We start from the raw sequence: 23578 nt of genomic DNA, 5'->3' as shown, positions 1-23578 counted from the left end.
AAATACGCCGGCACCACACTGGGACAAAATCCTTAGGATGTGACGATTTGCTGTAGAACTGATTGCATTTCACATGTTTTAATTTTGAAGACATTGGAGAAATATTTTTGAAGTACCTGTTAACAGTGTTGAGAAAGCTCACAACTCAACAGGAGAGACATGACATGGGGAAGAATGTACTCATGTGTAGCTGAGGTTAAACAGAGAAAGTGATAATGGGAGGAAACATCTGAAAGTTTGGCTAATTTAAGCTCCCATCCATCAGAGGACTAACTTATCCTTCAAATAGAAAAAAGTTGAAATTCTTGACTTTCAATTCCTGAGGGAGGGAGTAGATGACTCTAAAAACAACCCTATAAGGTATCAGAATGCTGACAAAGATATCAACTTAATTTCCACAAATAACAATATTACCTGAATCTGATCCCAAAGGCCTAGAGCTGGCAAAGAGTGAATAAAGTCTACCTCTTGAAATCTGATACACATCAACATAGCAAAAGGCATAAAGAAGCAACTCTCACTCTAGCAAAGAGCATCTCTGACATTTAAATGACAAGTGCCCTATTACTTTTCTCTCTACAATAATTCTACAACTATCAAGACCTCCTTGCTTAAAGGAGTTCCTCCTGAAATATTAAAGAAAACATCAATTATTTTTCAGAAAAAGAGCTTATGAAAACAATTTCCAAGATGTTTTTCAACCTATGGATAAAGACTGGATTTGTCTTTACCCTCCATATTAATTGGTGATGATCATAACATTGACTAGAAGATCCCTAACATGGGTTATTGGTAGTTACAGCTTCCATCCGTTAGCGAGGCAGGCTGGAGTCTTCCTGTGCTCCTTCAGGGAGGCTCTTAGAGGACCAGAACTCACGCCAAGGAGGAGGCCTGATGGTCTCTACCCCTGGGAAGCTCACTTTACTAGAGTTTATAATTGCAAACACATGCTTGGAAGATGAGGGAGAAACACTTAGAAAGATCCCAAAAACTCGACAGAAAAGCAGAACGGATCCCAGCCCCTCCAGGCATGGGCGGTGCTAACTGGCACAGTCTCTTCTTGGAGCAGGCTCCCCCACTGCACACCCAGACTCTCCATCACATGCCTTACTTTTTTCAAAATTTTGTTTATTTTTAAAGATGGGGTCTTGCTCAGTCACTCAGGCTGGAGTGCAGTGGCCTGACCATGGCTCACTACAACCTCCTGGGCTGAAGCGATCCTCCTGCTTTGGCCTCCCAAAGTGAATACCATATATTATGATATGAGAACATTATAGTCACAAGATGTCAAATACATTCTGGGAGACCTGAAGGCTTGGGTTAACAATAGTTCTGATCAGACTTTACCCACAGGTAATATCTTTTGTGAAGACTGTTTTCTTGTGGACCATATTCCTAGGGAAATACATAGGTATTTAGGAGGAAACATTTACCAACTCACATAGGAGGATAACCCGATAATGAACCCCAGGCTTCTATACATACAGTTTGGCCATACATAGAGTTAGCATTGTTAACTGTTCAATAATCACCTCTTCATTGCCTATTCCCATCCTGCAAGTGGATATCTTAGATGTCAAGAGCAATAATTTACCCCTTCGATCTATATTAATCTTGAATGTGCCCCTAGCCCCAGCAAACATTAAATTTTCAAAACACCATGGCCATTTGTCTCCCTCAGAGGTGATACTCAAACATATGGCCCCATCTGCAAAAACAACTAAAATATCTGCACTAGAGTTAGACGCTGACTACATGCAATCTAGCACCTTCCAGAGGCCTCGTGAAAACACCTGACATTTAAGGAAAGTAGGCCAGTGGACCTGCCAGCTGTTCCCTCTTCCACGCTGTGCAGGTCACATCCCTGCTAAAGCTAATCACCTAAAAGCACAGGAGCTGGGCCCGCACAGGACCTGGCAGAAATGCCTCCCTTCTTTATGTTTGGACCATCTGCTAGGTAAGCTTACTTCCAGGGAAATTGTAAATATATCACACTCTTCTTTTTTTTTTTTTTTTTTTTTTGAGACGGAGTTTTGCTCTTGTCACCCAGGCTGGAGTGCAATGGCGCAATTTTGGCTCACTGCAACCTCTGCCCCCCGAGTTCAAGAGATTCTCCTGCTGCAGCCTCTCCAGTAGCTGGGATTACAGGTGCCTGCCACCACGCCCAGCTAATTTTTGTACTTTTAGTAGAGATGGGGTTTCACCATGTTGGCCAGGCTGGTCTCAAATTCCTGACCTCAGGTGATCCGCCTGTCTCAGCCTCCCAAAGTGCTGAGATTACAGGTGTGAGCCATTGTGCACGGCCAATATATCAGACTCTTATCAGAAGATGAAAGTTACATATCTCAAATGTTATCTTTTTGTCTGTCATTCCTTCTGGGAAACTCAGTTCCCAATGACAGGCCTAGCTCTTCCTGTTTGTCTGGAACTATTGATGCCCTTTCCTCTTTTGTTAAGTCAAATGGGTCTGACTGGCATGGCTTCCCCTTACTTAGAGCAAGTGGAACTCTGGGCCTACAACAGTGTAAATTATCTCAGCCTCTAGCATGAAATTCGTATTTCATATCTTGTTCTAACTCTCTTTCCCTCTCCTGTATGCACGCGGCATGCACACCAAGCCGTACCGGAGCATCCTGACTCATCAGGTAAGCGCCATGGCCCTGGGTCACAGCTTCTCGGTACTCTCGCTGGGCTTCTTCCTTCTCTTTAATCTGGAAAAGATGAGTTTTAAATCATTCCTTACATGAAGAGTGACTTCAGGCTTTAATGAAGAAAACAACATCAATGTTTATTAAAACCCAGGCAAAACCTAAAAACTGAGTCTAAGATGAATGGAAACTTAAATAAAGTGATCATCAAAATGTACTTATCTGATAAGAATTTGAACCAGGAAAGGCCAACTAAAGAGAAGTCTCTTTCAGTTGGGATCAAAATATTTCAGAATCAATAGTGAAAAAAATTTTTTTTTGGTTGGGAGTTTATGTTGAACAAAAAATAATAATTACTTTAAATTTAGTAAATTATAGTTTATAATTGTAACTGTGGTCTAATCCTTACAATATACAAAGAATTAATAAACTGTTGTTTCTTTTCTTTCTTTTTTCTTTTTTTTTAGAAAGTTACAATAGTTTTCATTTCAGCTTGACTTTTATAGCAGGATGCCGGGGATCAGGTTTTACAAAAATATATAAGGGCTTCACCAATTTTCCAATGTGCCTCTCTTAAACTTTTCTTTTTATCTTTTTTCTGAGATGGAGTCTCACTCTGTTGCCCAGGCTGGAGTGCAGTGGTGCGATCTTGGCTCACTGCAACCTCCGCCTCCCAGGTTCAAGAGATTCTCCTGCCTCAGCCTCCCAAGTAGCTGGGATTACAGGCGTGCACAACCACACCTGGCTAATTTTTGTATTTTTAGTAGAGATAGGGTTTTGCCATGTTGGCCAGGCTGGTCTCGAACTCCTGACATCGAGTGATCTGCCTGCCTCAGCCTCCCGAAGTGCTGGGATTATAGGCATGAGCCACCACACCCGGCCCTTTTAAACTTTTCATACTGAAATCACTCTTACAGTGCCAAGGGAAAGAATGTGCAAGACACTGATGATGAAGACTGGATAGATAGGGATAGAAACCCTTCATCAGGGAGGGATATTTGAGGAAGGCTCACTGTGCAAGAACTGGTTCTTCAAAGAATATTCTCGTTTTATGATAAGGCTGCTACTCAACCTTATAGCCATGGGGACTCCGAAAACAAAGGTTCTGGGAAATGGAAGCTGACTTTGAAAGCCGAGAGCGGGCACGATGCATCTTCTCGCCTTACCTCTCCAACTATGTGCTTCCCACTGATGAAGGCTTCGAAGCCACACACGGCGGCCTTGTCATCCAAAGGAAAGATATATTTTGCCTCAATGGGCACATGACTTTTATTTGTGTATGTCTGAAATACAATGACCTGAAGAAGAGAAAAAATCCATACAATTGGTGAGACCACATGGACTACATTTGCAGGAACAAGGACGAACGAAAATGATTTTGCATATTTATTTGAATTTCCTTGAATTTGTATCATGCCCCTCAAATTCCCAACCCTGGCTTCACTTTTGCAATGGAGAGCTAGTGTCATGTGATAAAATGCCCCAGTCCCACGGTTAGGTGGTTCATTCATGTCCAACTGGAATAGAAGCCACCTGAAGTCTTACCAACACTGACTTAGCAGAGGCAATATAGCTGTTGTTAAGACGGCTGGAAAATCGCCCCTTTCATGCTGTGGGCTTTGATGCCTCCTTCGTGCCATGTTGGCTGGAAACGATTCCAGAATAGTCCTTCTATCCTATCGGCTCTCAGGACTTGGCCTTTCCTCCTGGGGACCTCTCTGTGGCTTTCCCCCTCTCTCTACCCAGCCCTCATCTAGCTCCTCATCTCTGTGTGCGTTGGTTCTTCCAGAATCAAGTCTTCTCCACTACTCTCTGTTGTCTCTATTATCTAATTAATCTTTCCAACAGACTGTTTTCATCACTCCCTCACTCAGGAAAAGGCAGGAGGCTTTAAATATTTGAAAATTAAGAAAAAACCCCCCAGACATATAATAAACAGTAAGATTCTAACATGTGACAATAATAAGGCAAAAATATTTAATGATCTGTAATCAATAATCTGGGGAAGAGACCAAAATGAAAAATTAAAAAAAAATCTAACTTATTTGAAAACATTGTCCACACCTGGATTTGCTGCAAGCTTGGCTGCCCCTAGGGTGTGTAGGGTGCCAGGGAAAATTTTTCATGGAGTCCTTGTTAATATAAGCAATTTGAGTCTCCCCAAATCAGCAGGTCAGCACCGTCCTGGAGACAGAATCTCTTGGCATCCTGCAAATGAATACCTCGCTAGCCAGTGGGTAGGATTCCTGGAATCCCAGTCTGGCCAGCCACCCAAGATGAGGCAAAGGTGCGTCCTGGAGTTTCTCAGCAATCTGGGCTACGCTGCCTGCAATGAATGCTTAGAGTGTGCCTGGCTGGGAGACACCAGGACTGGGGTCCACCTAGTACTGACTGGGAGGACGTCAGACACTGTCCCCTTGACTGTGCATGTAACTCCTTCTCATCCTCTCTTGGATTTCCCCAGTTTTACCAAACCCTCAAAGGCATGTATGCTTGCCCTGAGTTTGATGATCAGGACCACTATCTAATTGTACTCGGTATAGACTTATGTTTCTTCCTACTCAGTAGCCTTCCTGCCTGTTCTAGTTAGCAGGCCCGCCTTTGCGCAGGAGTCCCCAGACATCAGGCCTGTGTCAGCTGCACTCTCTCTGCATATCACACTGTGTGGCTGGGCACTCACAAAGGTCAGTAATTTTAGACTATAATAAAAGTATTTTTACCAGGCCTTAGAACAGAAACTAATATAATGTAACAAATTTTGACATCTTAATTTTCTTTCATTAGATAAAACCATGATGTAACTAAGCTTAACATCATTAATCTCTTCCAAGAAGGGTCAAAATGTATCAGCCATGCACATACAAGAATCTACACCCCAGCCTCTGCTTGGATACTCAAGCTCGGTCTACAGTCCGGCTGTTTCATCATAAAATGAGTGAGAAATTCACTGCTAAATCGAAAGTTATTTTGGGGCAAACTTCCCCAGGGAACAGGCCTCTTCGGGTTTGAAATATCAAACGGTACAAGTCATCTAATCCCAAGTAAGGCATGGAGGACACACGCCTCTCCCTGTAACCTCGTCATAATTTGTTTTGCGCGTAAATCCCTAAGTTATTTATATTTATTAGATCGAATAGCCACAACACTGATGGGCAGATATTATTATTTCCATTTTACACATGAGGAAAATGACGCAAAAAAGTTAAGCAACTTTCCCAAACTCACAGCACTAGAAAGAATAAGCAAGAATTCAAAGCTAAGCCTTACAAACTCCGGATCCTTTGCTTTGTATGATCTACCATGCTGCACTATGGTGTACTGGTTAAGAATCTGGATGTTGAAATCAGAATGATCTGAGTCTGAGAGAATTAAGTACTGCATGTGGAAAACTCGGCTGAGGGCCTGACTCTTAAGAAATGGTAACCATTATGTTTACAGATCCTAAGTGGTGCCAAAGGGATTGGTGGAAATGGAACATGTCCCATGAGCCCACAGCTGGGTCTTTTCAAAGTCTATGATGTTGCTCTGAGCTGCCTTGAGGATGTGTGTATGGGTCAGAGTGGGCCCAGGGGTGGAGGTCAGCTATATCCAAACTGCTCTTCTCACCCGACACCCCATATCCCCAGTTTAAGGTGATCACTGAAATGAAACTGATTTTCCTCTACAGGGATCAGAACATCATGGCACTGTACTTGAACGTTCTTAATCTCCTCAAAGGCCTTTATGGTTGTTCAATGCAATCTTCAGAGTCAGAAGCTGATGATGAGGTCAAATCTTAGCAAACCAATTCAATTTTAGAAAACCAAAAACTTAACTTTCCAAGCTCTTACCACTGCATCTGGCCACTTGGCACCCCTGAAACGCTGCCTTCCATCCTGTGACTGTGGATGATGAACCTGCTGCGAGCTCCTGGCTGCGGCCTCAGCACCCACATTAGATAACCCTCCTGTGATGCTTGTCTTTTGCTTTGACCAGTTCTTACTCACTTGGTATTTCATGCTCTTTCTGAGCTTCAGTGCAGATAATTTAATAAGGTGGGGTTTTCTCCTTCTCTTTCAACACCCTGAGTTTTTTTTTTTTTTTTTTTTTTGAGACAGGGTCTCACTCTATCACCCAGGTTGGAGTGCAGTGGTGTGGTCTTGGCTCATTGCAACCTCTGCCTCCTCCAACCTGCCCTCCTGTGACTTTGCCCATTCTAGTAATGGTAAGCCATCCTCCCATCTCAACCTCCCAAGTAGATGGGACTACAGGTGCACGCCACTGCGCTCAGCCAATTTTTGTAGAGATGGGGTTTCTCCATGTTCCCCAGGCTGGTCTGGAACTCCTGAGCTCAAGCAATCCTCCTGCCTTGGCCTCCCCTCCAAAGTCCTGGGATTACAGGCATGAACCACCACACCCGGCCACCACCCTGGTATTTATGATAGCAAAATGTGTATATTTTAGAAGCTAACAAAGATTTGGGAGAACAGTAGAATTCATCTCTCTCTGGGAAGAAAGTGCTTTGAGCACTGCCTGGCACAACATAAGGGCAATATATATGTTTGTTACATAGAAATGTTAAATAAATAAGGGCATAAGAAAGTTCTAAATTGAGTCTTTGGAGATATTTTGATAAAAGTAAAATTCAGAACAGTTTACCCGCAAAGTCTTTTCAACAATATTTCCTATTTATGCAATAAAACATAGGGAAGGGTGTAGAGAAGGAAGTAGCTCCAGCAATTACCCTCTCCCAGGTCGCCAGGTTTCCCTCCTGTGCTGACTCCCACATATGCCGTTGTTTCTTGCATCTTAAAAGGAGAAAGAAAACACAACCCCACTTCTCTTCAGCTGCTGTCTCATCCTCTCCTCTGTCTCCCCATTCTTCCTCCCATTCTCTCTTGAACTCACTCTGATCAGCCTTTCACCCCCACCACACCATCAAAAGGCAAAGGTCACCAACAATCTCATTGCTAAATCCAATGGTTAGGGCTGGTCATTATTCATGAGACCACCAGCAGCCTTTCCTCCCCTCCCTGTTCAGCTGTCCTCATGTGTTTCTACAGCCGCTCCCTCCTGGTCTCCATGGCTGACTCAGCCTCCTCCCCTACGTCTCCATGTTGGCCTCTGTGCTCTACTGATTCTCTGGGTGTTTAATCTGGGCTCATGACTTTAAACACTATGTGAATGCTGCTGACTCCCCACTTATAAGTCCAACTGGGGTCTCCTCCCTGGTCCTATGTAGTCACAAGACCTACTTGGCCAAAGATAAACTCCTGATGGCCCCCAACCTGCCCTCCTGTGACTTTGCCCATTCTAGTAAGTGCAAACATGATCCTTCTAGTTATTCAGGGAAAACACTCTGCTGTCTTCCTGGGCCGCTGTCTTTCTCTTGTGTCCCGTCCCCACCAGCAAATCTGATTGGCTCTGCCCTCAGGCCTTGGCAGACTCCATCACTTCCTACACCCCCACTGCAAACCTTCTTCTCCACATCACCAGGTCCCTTAACTGAATTGTCAATTGTCTCCTCTATGTGATGTGACGTTGGGCCTGCTGTGTCCCCTTCACGGCTGAGACTGCTAGGAGTGTCACCTGTGGGGCGCCAACCCAGGAACCATCCTCAGCCAAAGACAAACTGCCTTAGCCAAGGTTCTGACCCCTCCCCGGAGCAGCCCACATCCCAGGACTGGCCCCAGTGGGGCTACAAAGCCCGGCCCCCTTGCCTTGATTCAGACCTTCTCTCAAGGACCACTCTGGCCCAGAGCTTCCCCTAAGATCATCTGAGGACTCTGTTGTCTCCTCGGCCATGTCCTGCCTCCCTCACTCCCTCATAGGTGCGGCTCCCGCAGGCACAGTTCCACAGGCTTCCTGAAAACAAATTCCATCCAGAGTCTGCTTTCCAGGGAACTTGACCTAACATTTCTCCCACTGGGCCTCTTCCTACTGTTCCCAACATGGTGGCCAGAGTGAGCCGGTTAAAACAGGTCTGTTCATGTCATTCCTCTGCCAAACATCTAGAAGCTTCCATTTCACTCAGAGTCAAGGACAGCATGACCTGTGTGCTGATGTGAGAGCCCCTCGCCTCTCTGACTCAGTCCCCATGCACTCTCCCCTTTCCACCCCACTGCAGCCACAGTGCATCTCCTTGGTGCGCCTGGGCCAGATCAGCCTCCTTCCTACCTCTGAGCCTTGGCATGTGGTGATGTTCCCGCTGCCTGGAATAAGCATCCCCCGATGTCCACATAGTTTAGCCCCCACTTCCTTCAGGTCTGTATGTAGATGTCACCTTCTCAGGGAGGCCTCCATGGCCATTCTGTTTACAGGTTCAAAGCCCCCGTCTTTCACAGCTTCTATCCCCTCCTGCTTTCATTTTTCTCTTTAGCACCTGTCACCATCTAATATGTTATGTGTTTCACTCTTTCATCATGTTTATTTCCTATTCCCCCACACTGTGTGTGCTCCACAAGGGCAGAGCTTTTGTATTGTGCATTGCTGGATGCCCAGAGCCTAGCTAGTCCCTGGCATGGAGTGCTCAGTGAATATCTCTTGAATAAATACATTTTAGAAATCTATCTATTCCCTTCAGTTCAGGCAACTGCAATCAAATTCTCATGTATGGTTTGCATCCATGTAGTTTAAGTGTCATAAAGCCACAGACAACATACCTGGGCTACAGTGTCTATGATTCTCCCCATGATGTGGACATCCTCCAGAGGAACCAAGTTCCCAGAGGCATCCTGGAGGCCGGCCTTGGTGCTGCTGGAAGTTTTGGCATCTGGTAACTGGTAATCTAAACGTTAAAAATGTTACCATTAGCTTTCAAAACCATCCCTGTCTATTTTTGTTATCTTGATCTTTATTCCTTCTCCATGCCTTCATGCATTTTATTGTAGGGAAAATGGATAAACAGCATTTTATGATTTTCAATAGCCAATTTTGAAAAGCAAGTGAACCCACATGAGAAAAATGGGAGATGCCTTTTTTTTTGAGACAGCATCTCACTCTGTTACCCAGGTGGGAGTGCAGTGGCACAATCTCTGCTCATGGTAGACTCATCCTTTCTTGCTCGGGTGATCCTCCCATCTCAGCCTCCTGAGTAGCTGGGACTACAGGCATGCACCACCATGCCTAGCTAATTTTTTGGTATTTTTTTGTAGAGATGAGGTTTAGCCATGTTGCCCAGGCTGGTCTTGAACTCCTGGACTCAAAGGATCCACCTGCCTTGACTTCCCAAAGTGCTGGGACTATGGGTGTGAGCCACCATGCCTGGCCTGCCTTTTTTTTTTTTTTTTTAAAGACCCTTCTGCTTAAATTTTTGTTCTTCTTTTCTTCTTTTTGGTAGAGATGGGAGTCTCACTATGTTGCCCAGGCTGGTTTTGAACTCCTGTGCTCAAGTAATCCTCCTGCCTCAGCCTCTTGAGTAGCTGGGACTACAGGCATGTGCTCTTCTGACTTTTTAATGTACAGACTGTGGGGTGTCCTCTTGAAAACATAGCAGTACTTGACATATATTTAAATATACACACAAATACACAGAAGTCTTCAGACTGTCTCAAGGGTGGCTGAAGCCTGAATCCAGGTGTCTGCATTCCCTGGCTTGTAGTGTGGAAGGGCTCGGTCACTATTATTTATGGTGCCACCCAAGCATTTTGGGATGGCATCAAACAACGTAGATTTTCAATCCAAGGCTCCTATGGCAGCATACTGAAAAATGTTCACATCCTATTCTAAGTGGTACAAACATACAGAATACAGATAAGGTTAGGAAATATAAATACATATCATCTTGCCAGATATTTCACTTAATGACACCCAGAGAAAAAATTGGAGTCACCTCTGAACACACATGACCTCGTGCATTTCTGACAAAAAATAATTTGAGCACGGTCAAAAATGTTAATGTGTTCTTACAGTCCTACTAATTAATACTGCAGTTGTTTGGGCTCATGATACTCTGAGAAGTGAATATCCTCTTGTATGCTCGCATTACTACGGCTAACACACGCACCACACATGGCAATTTACTCAGTGCCTTCAATTTCCCCTTCAGCCCTTACAGCAATTCTGTCATGCGGGTACTGCTCTCATTCCCATCGGAGAGAAGGTGGAGCGCAAAAGGTATGCAGTTTCAAGACTGCAGGGTGGAAGGGCAACACTCAAACCCTGGGCTTCCTGGCTCTACAGCGGCTCTGCTGTCTGTTCTCCCCGTCCCATTACACTTTCTGCACCATGACATCTTAGCAAGGTTCCACAGGTTTTAGCTTTGGCTATTCCTGAAGGGAATAAGCGCAACTTCAGTGTGTTAATGAAGTCACATGGAATTTTGAGATTGTTTAACCTTTCTCAAGCATCCTGGTTTTTATGTATGCAAGATAAAAAAAGAAATGAGGCTGGCCATGGTGGCTCACATCCGTAATCCCAGCACTTTGGGATACCAAGGCAGGAGGATCGCTTGAGGCCAGGAATTTCAGACCAGCCTGGGCAACATAGTGAGATCTCGTCTCTAAAAAAAAAAAAAACAAATTAAAAAATGTTGGCAGGGCACCGTGGCTCACGCCTGTAATCTCAGCACTTTGGGAGGCTGAGGCGGGCGGTTCATGAGGTCAGGAGATTGAGACCATCCTGGCTAACACAGTGAAATCTCGTCTCTACTAAAAATACAAAAAATTAGCCGGGTGCGGTGGCGGGTGCCTGTAGTCCCAGCTACTTGGGAGGCTAAGGCAGGAGAATGGCGTGAACCCTGGAGGCGGAGCTTGCAGTGAGCCGAGATCGCGCCACTGTAGTCCAGCCTGGGCGACAGAGCGAGACTCCGTTTCAAAAAAAAAAAAAAAACAGGTCACGGATGGTAGTCCTAGATACTTGGGAGGTTGAGTCAGGAGGATCATTTGAACCCAGGAGTTTGAGGCTGCAGTGCACTTTGATCACACATTGTACTCCAGCCTGGGGGACAGAGTGAGACCCTGTCTCAAAAAAAAAAAATATATATATATATATATATATATTTTAAAATTAAGTGCTCTATTTTGATATTAGGCAGAGGGGTTTGACTGATGTTAACATTGAGAGAAATTTGTGGGAAACAATTCTGAGATTGAAAAGAAATGAAATACTTATGAATGAGGTCATAGATAAAACAAATGCAAATATACACTCCATTGAAAATATAACATTTGAGGTCTATAAATATAATAACATAAAACTGCATTCAAGAAAATTGTCCTACCTTCATCCTTTGAAAAATTTGAAAACTCAGGTCTGTATTCCTCTAATTCAGTATGATCACTAGGATGAAAGTCCTTTATTTGATCTCCAGGCATGGGAAATTTAATAATATATTTCATTTTAACCTGATTGGTTTTATAGACAACAAATTCATCATTCTAGAGCAAATAGAAATCAGTAGGTGATTAACAACAGTAGCAACAAAAAACCTGTATGGGCAGATGTTTTCATAAAAGCATGTTTGCTAATTTAGAAAATGTTGAATTCATGCAGTAAATGTTTAACAATTATTTAAACTTAAGCATATTTAATGAAAATAGGAGCAAAAAACTGAGGCTCTTCTTTGAGCATTCAAGACCCTCTTTGCTTGTTCCTTGATATAAAAATACCTCTAAGTCTGTGGTGACAGAGGCTGTTTGTGAAACTCCATGCACACTGTCGTAGCCTGGTGGTGCTTCAGTCAAGGAAAAGTTCTTCTCGTGTAAGTCCATACACTTTCCGAGGGCTACGTCACAAATGAGCAGGAGTCTGGTGCCATCTATCTCTCCCGGGTGTGAGTACTTGATACTTGTACTACATGCGAAAGGAAATAAACACATATTTACAGCTTAGAGTGACTTGTCAATAACATACTATTGAAAAGACTTTCCTGGTAAACTGTTCTAAATTTTCCTGTTATTGAAATTATCTCCAAAGACTCAATTTAGAACTTTATTATGCACTTATTTATTTAATATTTCTTCTTTTTTTAAGACAGAATCTTGCTCTGTTACCCAGGCTAGAGTGCAGTGGCACGATCATAGCTCATTGCAGTCTCGAACTCCTGGGCTTAAGTGATCCTCCTGCCTCAGCCGCCTGAGTAGCTGGGACTACAGGTGTGCACCACACCTAGCTAACTTTTAAAATTTTTTGCAAAGATGGGGTCTCACTATGTTTCCCAGGCTGGTCTCAAACTCCTGGGCTCAAGTGATCCTCCCTCCTCAGCCTCCCAAAGTGCTAGGATTACAGGCATGAGCAACCATGCCTGGCCTATTTCGCATTTCTACGTGACAAATATGTATATTGCCCTTATGTTGTGCTAGGCAGTGCTCAAAACACTTTGTTTCCAGACGGAAATGAATTCTACTGTTCTCCTAAATCTTTTTTAGCTACTAAAATATACACACTTTGCTGTCATAAATACCGGGGTGGTAAGTAGAAGGAAAAATCACCGCCTTATTAATTAGGAAAAAGTAGATTTAATTCTCTGCACTAAAGCTCGGAAAGGAGTAAGAACTGTGGGTACCAAGTGAGTAAGAACCGGTCAAAGGGAAAGACAAGCTCTCACAAAGCCTCCTGAGTGGAAAAACAAACATTTCAAATGATATCCAAATGAGAAATGTTGTTTTATCTTTCTTGGGGAATCAGAAGCTTTAATAAGGCAACTCTTGCTATTAGGAGCACAGGCTAGGACACACCTTTGGGGACAACATTTTATTTTTTTTATTATACTTTAAGTTCTAGGGTACATGTGCACAACGTGCAGGTTTGTTACATAGGTGGGAATTGAACAATGAGAACACTTGGACAGAGGAGACAACATTTTAGAGACGCATCTCTATTTTTTTTTTTTTTTTTTTTTTTTTTTTTAGAAACAGAGTCTCCCTCTGTCGCCCAGGCTGGAGTGCTGTGGCGGATCTCGGCTCACTGCAAGCTCCGCCTCCCGGGTTCACGCCATTCTCCTGCCTCAGCCTCCCCAGCAGCTGGGACTGCAGGCACCCGCCACCACGCCCGGCTAATTTTTTTGTATTTTTAGTAGAGACGCGGTTTCACTGTGTTAGCCAGGATGGTCTCTTATCTCCTGACCTCGTGATCGGCCTGCCTCGGCCTCCCAAAGTGCTGGGATTACAAGCGTGAGCCACCGCGCCCGGCCTATTTTTTTTTTTTTTTGAGACGGAGTCTCGCTCTTTCGCCCAGGCCAGACTGCAGTGGCGCTATCTCCGCTCACTGCAAGCCCCACCTCCCGGGTTCACACCATTCTTCTGCCTCAGCCTCCGGAGTAGCTGGGACTACAGGCGCCCGCCACCACGCCCGGCTAATTTTTTGTATTTTTAGTAGAGACCGGGTTTCACTGTGTTAGCCAGGATGGTCTCGATCGCCTGACCTCGTGATCCGCCCGTCTCGGCCTCCCAAAGTTCTGGGATTACAGGCGTAAGCCACCGCGCCCGGCCCTATTTTTTAAAGATTAAGTTCAAAATGCAGAAGTATGGCCAGATGACCCTTCTTTGTTTCACCCACTAAAAAAAAAAAAAAAATCAGTCCCACCATTCCTTCTATAACCCTCTCCCCTTTGGAAGGCTCTTTTCCTGCAACTTACAAGCATGCTTCCTTCCTTTTCATTAAGCCCCACCCTGGACTTCTCCCTGGAGCTCTCTCTGTTGCTTCCTATCTCACCACGTTCTGGCAGAGGGGGCCAGTGACCATCTCTTCTGGCTCATTTACTCCTTAATCCACTGCTATTTGGCTCAATTCACATCTAAAAATTTTTACTTTGATATATTGTGCATAGGAAAAAACATTTATGATATACATATTTAAAGAATAATAAGATAAATATCCACATAGCTACCACTTAGCTTAAGAACTAGAACATCCCTAAAACTTCTATGCTGCCCCACAGCTCACCTTCTCTCCCAGCCAGAGGTAATTTGATCACTGTCTTGATTTTTGTGTGTATTATTTTCTCTTTTTTTCCCATGTGGAATTTATTCCACAAGGAGCCACAGAGGGGACCCTGGGTAGGTGGGAGAGGTTTTACCGTGTCCCCTTTTTTATAACAGTTTTCTCTTTTGTGTGTGTGTGTGTGTGTGTGTGTGTGTGTGTGTTTGAGACAGGGTCTTGCACTCTTTCATCCAAGCTGGAGTGCAGTGGTGCAATCATAGCTCTCTGCAGCCTCAACCTCCTGGCCTCAAGCAATCCTCCCACCTCAGTCTCCTGAGGCTGGGACTACAGGTGTGCACCACTGTGCCTGGCTAATTTTTAAAAACAATTTTGTAGCGGCTGGGAGCAGTGGCTCATGCCTGTAATCCCAGCACTTTGGGAGGCTGAGACGGGTGGATCACGAGGTCAGGAGATCGAGACCATCCTGGTTAACACGGTGAAACCCTGTCTCTACTAAAAATACAAAAAAATTAGCCGGGCGTGGTGGCAGGCGCCTGTAGTCCCAGCTACTAGGGAGGCTGAGGCAGGAGAATGGCGTGAACCCCGCAGGAAGAGATTGCAGTAAGCCGAGATCGCGCCACTGCACTCCAGCTCGGGCGACAGAGTGAGACTCTGTCTCGAAAAAAAAAACATTTTTGTAGCTATGGGGTCTCACTATGTTGCCCAGGCTGGTCTCGAACTCTTGGCCTCAAGCAATTTCATCCACCTTGGTCTTCCAAAGGGTTAGGATTACTGGCTTGAGCCATTGTGCCTGGCCTATTTTCTTTCATAGTATTAATTAATGCACAGATATATGTCCCTCAACAATGTAATGTATACTTTTGCTTGTTTTTGAGCCTTGCACATGCAGGCATACCTTGTTTTATTGCACTTTGCAGATATTGCTTTTTTTTTTTTTTTTTTTTTTTTACAAATTGAAGGTTTCTGGCAACTCCGTGTTGAGCAGGTCTACAGGTGCCATTTTTTTTTTAAACAGCATGTGCTTCCTTTGTGTCTCTGTGTCTCATTTTGGTAATTCTCACAATGTTTCAAACCTTTTCATTTTTATTATAGCTGTAATGGCAATGTGTGATCAATGATCTGTGATGTTACTGTTGCAATTGTTTTGGGTGCAATGAACTGTGCCCATATAAGGTGGTGGGCTTGGTAGATGTTATGTGTGTTCTGACTACTCCACTGACCAGTGGTTCCCTCATCTCTCTCCTTCTTCTCTGGCCTCCCTATTTCCTGAGATACAGCAATACTGAAATTAGGCCAGTTAATAACCCTACAGTGGCCTCTAAGTGTTCAAGTGAAAGAAAGAGTTGTACATCTTTCACTTTAAATCAAAAGCTAGAAATGATTAAGCTTGGTGAGGAAGGCATGTTGAAAACCAAGACAGGCTGAAAGCTAGGCCTCTTGCGGCAAACAGTTCTCCAAGTGGTGAATGTAAAGAAACAATTCTTGAAGGAAATTAAAAGTGCTGCTCCAGTGAACATACGAATGATAAGAAAGCAAAACAGCCTTATTGCTGATATGAAGAAAATTTTAATAGTCTGGATAGAAGATCAAACCAGCCACAGCATTCTCTTAAGCCAAAGTCTAATCCAGAGCAAGGCCCCAACTCTGTTCAATTCTATGAAGGCTCAGAGAGGTGAGGAAACTGCAGAAGGAAGGCTTGAAGCTAGCAGAGGTTGGCTGAGGTTTAAGGAAAGAAGCCATCTCCATAACATAACAATGGAAGGTGAACCAGCCAGTGCTGACGTAGAAGCTGCAGCAAATTATCCAGAAGATCTAGCTAAGATCATTGATGCAGGTGGCTTCACTAAACAACAGATTTTCCATGTAGACATAACAGCCTTCTATTGGAAGAAAATGCCATCTAGGACTTCCACAGCTGGAGAGGAGTCAATGGCTAGCTTCAAAGTTCCAGACGACAGGCTGACTCTTGTCAGGGGGTAATGCAGCTGGTGACTATAAGCTGAAGCCAGTGCTCACTTACCATTCCAAAAATCCTAGAGCCCTAAAGAATTGTGCTAAATCTACTCTTTCTGTGCTCTATAAATGGAACAACAAAACCTGGATGACAGCACATCTGTTTACAGAATGGTTTACTGAATTTTACGCCCGGTGTAGAGATCTATTGCTAAACAAAAAAGGTTCCTTTCAAAATATGACTGCTCACTGGCAAAGCGCCTAGCCATCCAGGAGCTCTGATGGAGAGGTACAAGGAGTTTGTTGTTTTCACGCCTGCTAACACAACTTCCATTCTGCAGCCATGGACCAAGGAGTAATTTCAGCTTTCAAGTCTTATTATTTAAGAAATACATTTTGGGCTGGGTGCTGTGGCTGATGCCTGTCATCCCAGCATTTTGGAAGGCCGAGGAGGGCAGATCACCTGAGGTCAGGAGTTTGAGACCAGCCTGATCAATATGATGAAACCCCGTCTCCACTAAAAGTACAAAAATTAGCCAGGCGTGGTGGCATGTGCCTGTAATCCCAGCTACTCAGGAGGCTGAGACAGAAGAATCGCTTGAACCCGGGAGGCGGAGGTTGCAGTGAGCCGTGATCACGCCATTGCACTCCAGCCTGGGCAACAAGAGCAAACTCCATCTCAAAAAAAAAAAAAAAAGAAAGAAAGAAATATATTTTGGCCAGGTATGCCTGTAATCCCAGGAGTCTGAGGTGGGATGATCACTTGAGTCCAGCAGTTTGAGGTTCCAGGGAGCTATGGTTGCATCTTACTGTACTCTCACCTGGGCAATAATGGAGCAAGCCCCAACTCTAAAAAAAAAAATACATTTTGTAAGGCTATAGCTGCCTTAGACAGTGATTCCTCTGATGGATCTGAACAAAGTAAATTGAAAACCTTCCAGAAAGGATTCGCTATTCTCCTTGCCCTTAAGAGCATTTGATGAGTTATGGGAGCAAGTCAGCATATCAGTATTAAAAGGGGTTTGGAAGAAGTTTATTCTAACTATCTTGGGTGACTTTGAGGGGTTCAAACTTCAGTGGAGGAAGTCACTGTAGATGTGGCAGAAGCAGCAGGAGAACTAGAATTAGAATTGGAGCCTGAAAATGGGACCGAATTGCTGCAATCTCATGATCAAACTTGAATGAATGAGGAGTTGCTTCTTATGAATGAGTGAAGAAAGTGGTTTCTTGAGATGGAATCCATTCCTGGTGAAGATGTTGTGAACATTGTTGAACTGACAACAAAGGATTTTGAATATTACATAAACTTAGTGGAGAAAGCAGCAGCAGTGTTTGAGATAATTGACTCCAATTTTCAAGGAAGTTCTACTGCAGGTAAATGGTATCAAATAGCATCTCATACTACAGATAAATCTTTCATGAAAGGAAGAGTCAATTGCTGAGGTGAACTTCATTCTTGTCTTATTTTAAGAAATTGCCACGGCCACCTCAGCTTTCAGCAACCACCACCCTCATCAGTCAGCAGCCATCAACATTGAGGTCTTGACCTTCCACCAGCAAAAAGACAATGGCTCACTGAAGGCTCAGATGATTAGCATTTTTAGTAATATAGTATGTTAAAATTAAGGTATGTACATTTCTTAAAAAAAAACAATGCTATTGCACACTTAATAGACGAGTGTAAACCTTTTATACTCATTGGGAAACCAAAAAATGTGTGTGACTCACTTTATTGCAATATTTGCTTTATTGCAGTAGTGTGGAATCAAACCCTCAATATCTCCAAGGTATGCCTGTATATAGAATCATCTAGTAACTTTTGCTCCACTAAGGTCCTAAGGCTCATCCATTTGACATGTGTAGCCACAGTCCACTTGTTTAAACTGCAGGATGGGACTTCATGTAGGACTCCACCAAAATGTACGGATCCATTCCACTGTCCATGGACATCTGCATGATTTCCAGTGTTCTGTTACTACAGTGCTCTCTCTTTTTTTCTTTTTTCTTTTCTTTCTTTCTTTTTTTTTTTTTTAAAGATTGGGTCTCACTTTGTCTCCCAAGCTGGATGTAGTGGTTCAGTCATACCTCACTGTGGCCTTGGACTGCTGGGCTCAAGCAATCCTCCTGCCTCAGCCTCCTGAGTAGCTTGGATTACAGATGTATGACACAATGCCTGGCTAATTTTAAAAAGTTTTTTTAGACATAGGGCCTTGCTGTGTTGCCCTTAATCTCAAACTCCTGGACTTGAGAAATCTCTCTGCCTCGAACTCCTGAGTAGCTGGGACTACAGGTGCATACCACCACGCACAGCTAATTTTTGTATTTTTAGTAGAGATGGGGTTTCATCACATTGGCCAGGATGGTCTCGAACTCCTGGCCTCAAGTGATCTACCTGCCTTGGCCTCCCAAAGTGCTGGGATTACAGGCATGAGCCACTGCGCCTGGCCCCAGCTCATTTTCTTTGCTATTGGGTTTCTATTCAAGTCTTTTGCACATCTGCTTATCTTTTCCTTATTGATTTGTAGGAACTCTTTAAATATCTTGGATCATTGTACTTTGTCCTGGGCCTGAACTCAGTCTCTATCCTTTAATTAGCTCTGCAACCTCAGGCAAGTTCCCTGACCTCCCTGAGTCTGTTTCCTTGCATAAAATGATGTCACAATACCAATTATAAGGTTGGCAGATGATGTACATGGGGTTCTTCTCACTGTGTTGCCCACTCTGGACTGCAGTGGCATAATCATAGCTCACTCCAGCCTTGAATTCCTGGACTCAAGTGATCCTCCTGCCTCAGCCTCCCTAGTAGCTGGAACTATGGGTTCTATTAGCGCCACCATGCACAGCTAATTTTTAAAATTTTTTATAGAGATGGGGTCTTGCTATGTTGCCTAGGCTGGTCTTAAACTCCTGGGCTCAAGTGATCCTCCTGCCCTGGCCTCCCAAAGAGCTGGGATTACAGGCATAAGCCACCATGTCTGGCCCAAGGGCAGATTTAAATATTATCAAGTATGTTGAAGATGAAATAGTATTCCAGGCATATTGAGGTCATATATAATAGATAAATCTGTGTTTTGGTTGAGAAACTCCCTCACCAAGGAAAGACAGAAGAAAACACATAGCAAGTACTCAGTAATGATTCTGTGATTAAGGATCGAACATACCTGAGCAAATCACTGAAATAAATCCCACTTCCAAGGTTTCCGACGTCTGTTCTTTGCACACCAAGATCTTCCACTACTTTGGGTAAAAGCAACCCTCTGAAAAGAGAAGGGCAGGATAAGGTGTAAGCCCAACACTGACTGCATCTCTCCCTCGCTCAGAACTTTGGCAGGTTCCTACTGAACTTCTGGCATTCAGAGAACTCTGCAATCAGGGTGAAGCCATGGTTGTTTCTCGGAACACAAGTAAAGGGAGATTTCTGCCTTTTTTTTTTTTTGAGACGGAGTCTCGCTCTGTTGCTCAGGCTGGAGTGCAGTGGCGCCATCTCAGCTCACTGCAAGCTCCGCCTCCCGGGTTCACGCCATTCTCCCGCCTCAGCCTCCCGAGTAGCTGGGACTATAGGCATGTGCCACCACACACGTCTAATTTTTTGTATTTTTAGTAGAGACGCGGTTTCACCGTGTTAGTCAGGATGGTCTCGATCTCCTGGCCTCATGATCCACCTGCCTCAGCCTCCCAAAGTGCTGGGAATACAGGCATGAGCCACCGCTCCCGGCCCCTGCCTTTTATTCTATAAACACCTACTGTTTGAATTTCGTATTAGGAGATCTAATGAATTTTGTAAAATAGCTTTTGGGTTTTGGTCCTACTTAGAAAGCTCATCCCTACTTAAAGATTATTTTAAAAAGATTCTCCCATTTTTCATTTAGTATACTTTTATGGTTTGAATTTAAATATTTAAATATTTGCTCTATCTGGAGTTTAAGTATGAGAAATGAGGTAAGGGTCCAACTTTATATTTTTTCCTTGCGGTTACCCGTTTATCTCTATAGATAGTATTGAAGAACTTGTCTTTCTTCCACAAAGATCTGCTTGTATCATATCCTAAATCTTCTGTGTTTTTGAGTTAATTGCTGTTTAATATTAATGTCACCCTCATTACGCTTCTTTTCCAGAATTATTCTGGTAATTTCAAAATTTAAAAAAGTATGTGTTGTAGAATCAGCTTTTCATTTCTTTAAAAAAATCTTATTGGTAATTTTATCATGATTGCACTAAATCTATAGACTAATCCAGGAAAAACTGGCATCCTTCTGATTCATGCAAGTTGTCTTTTGGGTCCCTCAGTAGCAGTTTATTGGTTTTTTTTTCCCCCCCAGGTGAATCTTGTATGTTTCTTTTTACGTTTCTTCTAAGTACTTAATTAATGGATCTACATTTAATAGTATTTTCTCCTGCTCCTGTGACTTCAGTTTCAGTCCTAATATTAAGTAGTAATTCAAAGCAAACAGAATCTTAGAGTTATGTTTCAAATAAACAACTCGTGTTGTCTGGTGTGCACTCTAATTTCTGGACTCTTCTCTTTAAATATTGGGCTATCTCTAGATTAGATACACATGGAAGACTCATGAATATAGAATCACTTTTCTTCATATGATACAGTCTTCAAGAAGCAATTCATACCTATTTGCTAAATTTTAAAAATAATAGATACATAATTTTTCAAAATACAGATGAGGTCTTGCTAGGTTTTCCAGGCTGGTCTTGAACCACTGGCCTCAGGTGATCCTTTTGCCTCAGCCTCCCAAAGTGCTAGGATTACAGGTGTGACCCACCCTGCCCAGCCATAAATATGTAATTTAAATTACACGCTTAATTATAAACTGTGTAATTTTCTCCAGAATGCAGTAAGCTAGCTGATTTTAACTGAAAAGACCCATGTAATATAGAAAAAAGTAGGAAAAAAAAAGTAAAACACTTCACATTTGTGAGGCTAAAATTTTTGAAAAATAAAGATGGCTACTCTTACTGACACAAGATTCCCACGATGTTTTGTACAGGAGAACCATGCAACAAGGGCCTCACATTGCCAGGTTTGCTCAAAAACTCTGTGGTTTCATTCACTCTGCCAACTCTAAATATCTGCAAGACATCCACTGGGCTCTTACTGTAAGAATTAGAAGAAAAGCCTTTAGATTACATCATTGGAAACAAAACAGAAAGTCATTATAGCAGAAGAAATCCCAAAAGAGTCCAAATGTCCATTATCAGGAAACTGATTCAATGAGTCATAGCACAGCCTATCTTGGAAGTATTATGCAGGCATTAAAAAAATCAAATTCTTTAAAAAAAATAAGGATATGTAGTAAAGCATACAGTAAAATATAAAATTTAAAAGTAGATTATGAAACTTTATACATAGTATGATCCCAATTTTGTCAAATATATAATAATTTATGGAATATATAGTTCTTGCTCTGGGCAACAGAGCAAGACCATGTCTCTGAAAAAAAAAAAAAAAAAAAAAAAAAAGAATGTAACTTCTGGCCGGTTATGGTGGCTCAGGCCTGTAATCCCAGCACTTTGGGAGGCCAAGGCTGCTGGATCACTTGAGCCCAGAAGTTTGAGACCAGCCTGGGCAACATGGGGAAAACCCATCTCTACTAAAAATACAAATATTAGTTGGGCGTGGTGGTGCGCACCTATAGTTCCAGCTACTCAGAAGGCTGAGGCAGGAGAATCACTTGAACCTGGCGGGGGATGGGGGCGGTAGAGGTTGCAATGAGCCGAGATCGCGCCACTGCACTAGAGCCTGGGCGACAGAACAAGACTCTGTCTCAAAAGAAAGAAAGTTTGCCGGGCGCAGTGGCTCACACCTGTAATCCCAGCACTTTGGGAGGCCGAGGCGGGCGGATCACGAGGTCAGGAGATTGAGACCATCCTGGCTAACACGGTGAAATGCCATCTCAACTAAAAATACAAAAAATTAGCTGGGCGTGGCAGCGGGCGCCTGTAGTCGCAGCTACTCAGGAGGCTGAGGCAGGAGAATGGCATGAACCCGGGAGGCTGAGCTTGCAGTGAGCCGAGATCGTGTCACCGCACTCCAGTCTGGGCGACAGAGCGACTCCATCTCAAGAAAAAAAAAAGTCATCGGCCGTGCGCGGTGGCTCACGCCTGTAATCCCAGCACTTTGGGAGGCCGAGGCGGGCGGATCATGAGGTCAGGAGATGAGACCATCCTGGCTAACACGGTGAAACCCCGTCTCTAGTAAAAATACAAAAATTAGTTGGGCGTGGTGCTGCACACCGGTAGTCCCAGCTACTCGGGAGGCTGAGGCAGGAGAATCACTTGAAGCCAGGAGGTGGAGGTTGCAGTCAGACAAGATCACACCACTGCACTCCAGCCTGGCGACAGAGCAAGACTCCATCTCAAAAAAAAAAAAAAAAAGTTATCAAATACCTTATTTTTAAGTGCTGTTTAGGAAACCAACCAGGTTTGGAGAAAGGGTTGTCAAGAAAGGCCTCTCTTGGGAGGTGACGTTTATTGGAATGTGGCACCATAAAATGTGTATTTTAAGACCTCACTGGTTGTTATGGGTTGGATGGGGCGGGAGTGGAGGAGAACATCTGGAAGGACTTTGTAGATGGGATAACATGATCGGATTAAAGATGGCGGCAGAGTGAATGGAAGTAGCCAACAGACGAAGGACACTTTGAAGGCAGAATTGACAGAACGTGGGTATGTGGGGATGAGGGACAGAGAGACCCCACACTGGCTCTGAGTGGGCAGGTAAGATGGGGCAGTTGTTGGGGGAGACCGGGGTATGGCTGAGGGCAGCTGTGGTGGGAGGAAGGGCACATCTTCCCAACCCCATGTCCAGTGGCCTCAGGTCAGCACCTTGACATTAGCTGTGGTGGGAGTATTTGCTTTCCAGAACTCAGCAAATATTCCAGATCAGGACTTTTCCTTCACAGAGCTGGCTTACCAGCACACCCCCGGGTGAGCAGCATCGGGGTGATTCAGGCTGGGTTATGTTCTACACCCAAATGTTAACAGTGGTTATATTATCTCGGGGTTGTCTTTGGGTGGTGAGATTTTGAATGATTTTTAATTTTCTTCATATTTTTAGATATTTTCTAAGCTTTTAGCAAAGAACACGAGTTTTATAACTAGAAAAA

At 43.6% G+C, this 23578-nt stretch overlaps 1 protein-coding gene across 1 annotated transcript in view; it reads right to left on the bottom strand.

Moving 5' to 3' along the window:
• Positions 1-23578, bottom strand: part of LOC117975669 (protein mono-ADP-ribosyltransferase PARP4-like) — a 71696-nt gene that overhangs the window by 39908 nt on the left and 8210 nt on the right. Inside the window, exons 5-10 of the mRNA XM_063595896.1 lie at positions 19622-19717; positions 12236-12419; positions 11848-12004; positions 9290-9414; positions 3815-3946; positions 2625-2711 (exon numbers count right to left, since the gene is read on the bottom strand). Coding sequence (XP_063451966.1) covers positions 2625-2711; positions 3815-3946; positions 9290-9414; positions 11848-12004; positions 12236-12419; positions 19622-19717 — 781 coding nt within the window. The remainder of the gene's footprint in view (positions 1-2624; positions 2712-3814; positions 3947-9289; positions 9415-11847; positions 12005-12235; positions 12420-19621; positions 19718-23578) is intronic.

Source organism: Pan paniscus, chromosome 14, assembly GCF_029289425.2.
Source record: "Pan paniscus chromosome 14, NHGRI_mPanPan1-v2.0_pri, whole genome shotgun sequence".
NCBI classification, from domain to species: Eukaryota; Metazoa; Chordata; class Mammalia; order Primates; family Hominidae; genus Pan; species Pan paniscus.
Note: the sequence above shows the minus strand (reverse complement) of the source record. Positions and strands in the feature narration are given on the sequence as shown.